The 3,617-nt window shown below is 41.5% G+C and overlaps 1 protein-coding gene across 1 annotated transcript; it reads left to right on the plus strand.

Annotated features, from left to right (window-relative positions):
* The first annotated feature begins 233 nt into the window (after nt 1-233).
* On the plus strand, nt 234-2,117 carry LOC100030697 (serine hydrolase-like protein). The gene is given in 2 exon segments (XM_016423620.2): nt 234-695; nt 697-2,117. Coding segments are annotated over 2 exon segments (933 nt in total). The 3' UTR covers nt 1,168-2,117.
* Nucleotides 2,118-3,617: the final 1,500 nt, after the last annotated feature.

A 3,617-nucleotide genomic window follows, 5' to 3' on the forward strand; every position in this document is an offset into this window, starting at 1 on the left:
TTTGAATGTAATGAATTGTATTATGTTATTAGTAATGACAAATATTGGTAATATAAAGAAAATAATGGAAAGGGGAGGGGAGGGGAGGGTAGGGAGGGGAGGGGAGGAAAACTACATACTGATTACATTAAAAATAACCACAGAAGCCTCCTCCTCTCTCCCAGGAACCCAGAGTTCCAGCCTCCCTGGCCAGCCTTGGGCAGTTTCTCCAAGCTGACGCGGTCTTAAGCTACATGGGGGTCATCTCAGAACTGAAGGTGTGGGTGCCCTGGGGCCACATCTGGGGCTCCCTGCAGGGGCCACCAGTGCTGTGCCTCCATAGCTGGCTGGACAATGCCAACTCCTTCGACAGGCTCCTCCCTCTCCTCCCTCAAACCTTCCATTATGTGGCCATGGATCTGGGGGGCCACGGCCTCTCCTCCCATCATCCTCTGGGGCTCCAGTACCACATGCAGGACTACGTGAACAAAGTGCGCAGAGTGGCGGCAGCCCTGAGTTGGACGCGCTTTTCCTTCCTGGGCCACAGCTTTGGGGGCATGATCGGGAGCATGTTTTCCTGCATCTTCCCCGAGATGGTGGACAAACTGATCCTGCTGGACTCCATTCCCTTCTTCCTGGACACGCAGGAGCTAAGGAACCTTCTGACGTACAAGCGGCGCGCCATCGAGCACGTGCTCTCCACGGAGAACCTGCAGCTGAAGAACCCCCCCCTCTCCCCCCCGGGTGCTCAAGCGGGAGGAGATGCTGACGAGCTTCCTAAAGCACAACATCCAAGTGGGCGAAGAGTGCGGCAAACTCCTGCTGGAGAGAGGAACCACAAAGGTGGCCAGCGGCGTGACGCTGAACCGAGACCGGAGGCTGGGTCAGCCGGAGAACACCTTCGATTTCCTTAGCCAGGTCCAGGCCACGTCCTTTTGCCAGAAAATTCAGGCCCGAGTGCTTCTCCTCAAGGCCAAAGGCGGATACAGTTACTTCAGGCCAAGTGACCGGGAGCACAAGGACTCCACGAAGCAAGTTCAATTTTTACTACAGAGCATCCTCAAGGAGCGCTGCCAGATAGTCTTGGTGGACGGCAACCATTACGTCCACATGCAGGAGCCCCACAAGGTGGCGGGGATCATCACTTACTTCTTGGAGAATGAGGGGCCAGTCCAGGACCATCTGTAGCACCCTGCCCCCCCTCAGTCCCACCCCCACCATTCGTGTCATGCAGGGTGCTGGTCAAATGCAGAGATCTCCAGACCTAAGAGTGAAGACAAATGCTGCGGGGCCATCACCTCCCCCCAGAGGGCAGCTGCAGGGGACCCCCCACAAATGGCCTCCTGGGGACCTTCCAAGCTAAAAAAAAACAAAAACAAAAAAACTTCCTCTTCCTGTAAAAAAAAATTAACCACAAAATAAAGAGAAAAAAGTATCTAAGTAAAACAAATTCAAAGGGAACCCAAAATGAAGGGGATATGATTGGGGATGTAGACTCTAAATGATCATCATAGTGGAAATATCAATAATATGGAAATAGGTCTTGTAAATAGGTCTTGTAAAACCCAGTGGAATTGGGTATCATCTATGGGAGGAAGGGAGGGAAAGAACATGAATCCTGTAACGGTGGAAAAATATTCTAAATTAATTAAATAAAAATTTCCAAATTAAAAAATAAAAACAAAGGGAACCCAAAAGCAGAGGATGTTTATATTAGCAACATATATTGTATATATTTTAAACAAATTGTCAACAATGTGGACTTTGAGGATTTTGATATAATAAAGCCCATCTAATGGAGGGATAGACAAAAAATATATACAAAGAGGCCATAGGCAGGGTTAGCAGAAAATTGTTAACAAAGGAAAAGCAATAGCGTCAAGAGAGGTCAGGAAAGGCATCTTGTACAAGGTGGAATATTATTTGGGATTCAAAAAAATCCAGGCAAGTCAATGGGTAGAAATGAGGAAGTAGAATTGTCCAGACAAGGAGTGGAGTAGAAGAAAATGCTCCCAGCTAAAGGATGGAGTGTCTTTTTTCAGGGAATATCCAAGATGCCAGTGTTACTAGACCTATGAGTATGTGGTAGGGGAGAAATATGTAAGAAGACTGAAAAGGTAGGAGAAGATTAATTTATGGAGGGCTTTGAATACCAATAAGAAAATATCTTATATTTGATCTCTCTTTCTCTCTGTCTCTCTGTCTCTCTGTCTCTCTGTCTCTCTGTCTCTGTCTCTGTCTCTCTCTGTCTCTCTCTCTCTCTGTCTCTGTCTCTCTCTGTCTCTCTCTCTCTCTCTCTCTCTCTCTCTCTCTCTCTCTCTCTCTCTCTCTCTCTATATATATATATATATATATGTAGGGCTATAAAACACATCATAAAATAAGTGCTAATTCAATTTGCAGGTAGAATTATTTAAAAGAAAAGAATCTAAGATGAGGTCCTACAATATAAATTAATCTATATAAAATTTAACAATGAATATTTCAAAGTGATTTCTTATGTTTGCTGACAAATTTTGTAGCAAACATAAGCCTATACAACATGAATATAATATAGCTAGGTAGATAGGAAGATAGATAGACACAGATATAGATATGATAGATAGATAGATAGATAGATAGATAGATAGATAGATAGATAGATAGATAGATAGATAGAGAAGCTATTCATTTAAAAATTCTATTATTCTCAAAAGAAAGCAGTTTCCAGCCAAACTAATTTGTTCATTCCCCCCACCCCCATTACCATGGATAAAAAATAAGATTATTCTATACAAAGGTGGTAGGTACCATGATGCTTTCCCTATTATGGGGATTTTATGATATCCTTATGAAATTCTGGAAAACAAGATACATTTTTAAAGACGTTAAGAGAAAAAAATAAATGAGTTCTATTTTCATCCAATAGGAGCAAAGCTGCCTTCTATTCTTATAGATGAAAGTAACAGATTTTTAACTAATCTGGATGTCTCCAAACAATGAGAAGAATGAAAGGAATCAAGTGATTCAGTGAAAGCCTAGGCAGAAAGCTCAATGAAATAGTCTATTGCTCAACAATCAAAAGTGATACTCAAACTAGTTGTTAAAAATCTCTTTAAAAACAAGTATTATACTGGATATGCATTCTTCCCAACAGACTGAACCATATTGTGCAATTTATATATTATGCAAATAAAGAAAATGATAGCTAGATTATTCTAGTATATTGATTCATTGGTCACTGGAGTACCCTGGAAGATCCCCCAATACAATAAAAATCTGGGTCTACTACTTACTCAAATTTCTCAATTTGCATTTAGGACAGAGATAAAGAAAATGGGCAATAATCAAGGGTGGGATAAAATTTGAATCGGTGTAGGCCAGTGGAGTCAAACTGCTCTGCAGTGTATTTTAAATTAAAATCCAAGCTTTTTGATTTTTTGTTTGAGATTATATTTTTATAAAAATTCAAGATTTTGATTTTGTTCCGAGAAAATATCTTCAAGGAAGAAGCTTGCTAATTTCTATATCCAGAGAACGAACTGTTGCAGAAAGATGCCAAAAAACCTTCACTACTCACTAGTCTATTTTTAGATCTAATAGAAAGGCTTGCTAAGTACCTATGAAGGTCAAATTAATCACTAAAAGGTCCAGCAACT

The sequence above is a fragment of the Monodelphis domestica genome, chromosome 6 (assembly GCF_027887165.1).
Source record: "Monodelphis domestica isolate mMonDom1 chromosome 6, mMonDom1.pri, whole genome shotgun sequence".
Lineage (NCBI taxonomy): Eukaryota > Metazoa > Chordata > Mammalia > Didelphimorphia > Didelphidae > Monodelphis > Monodelphis domestica.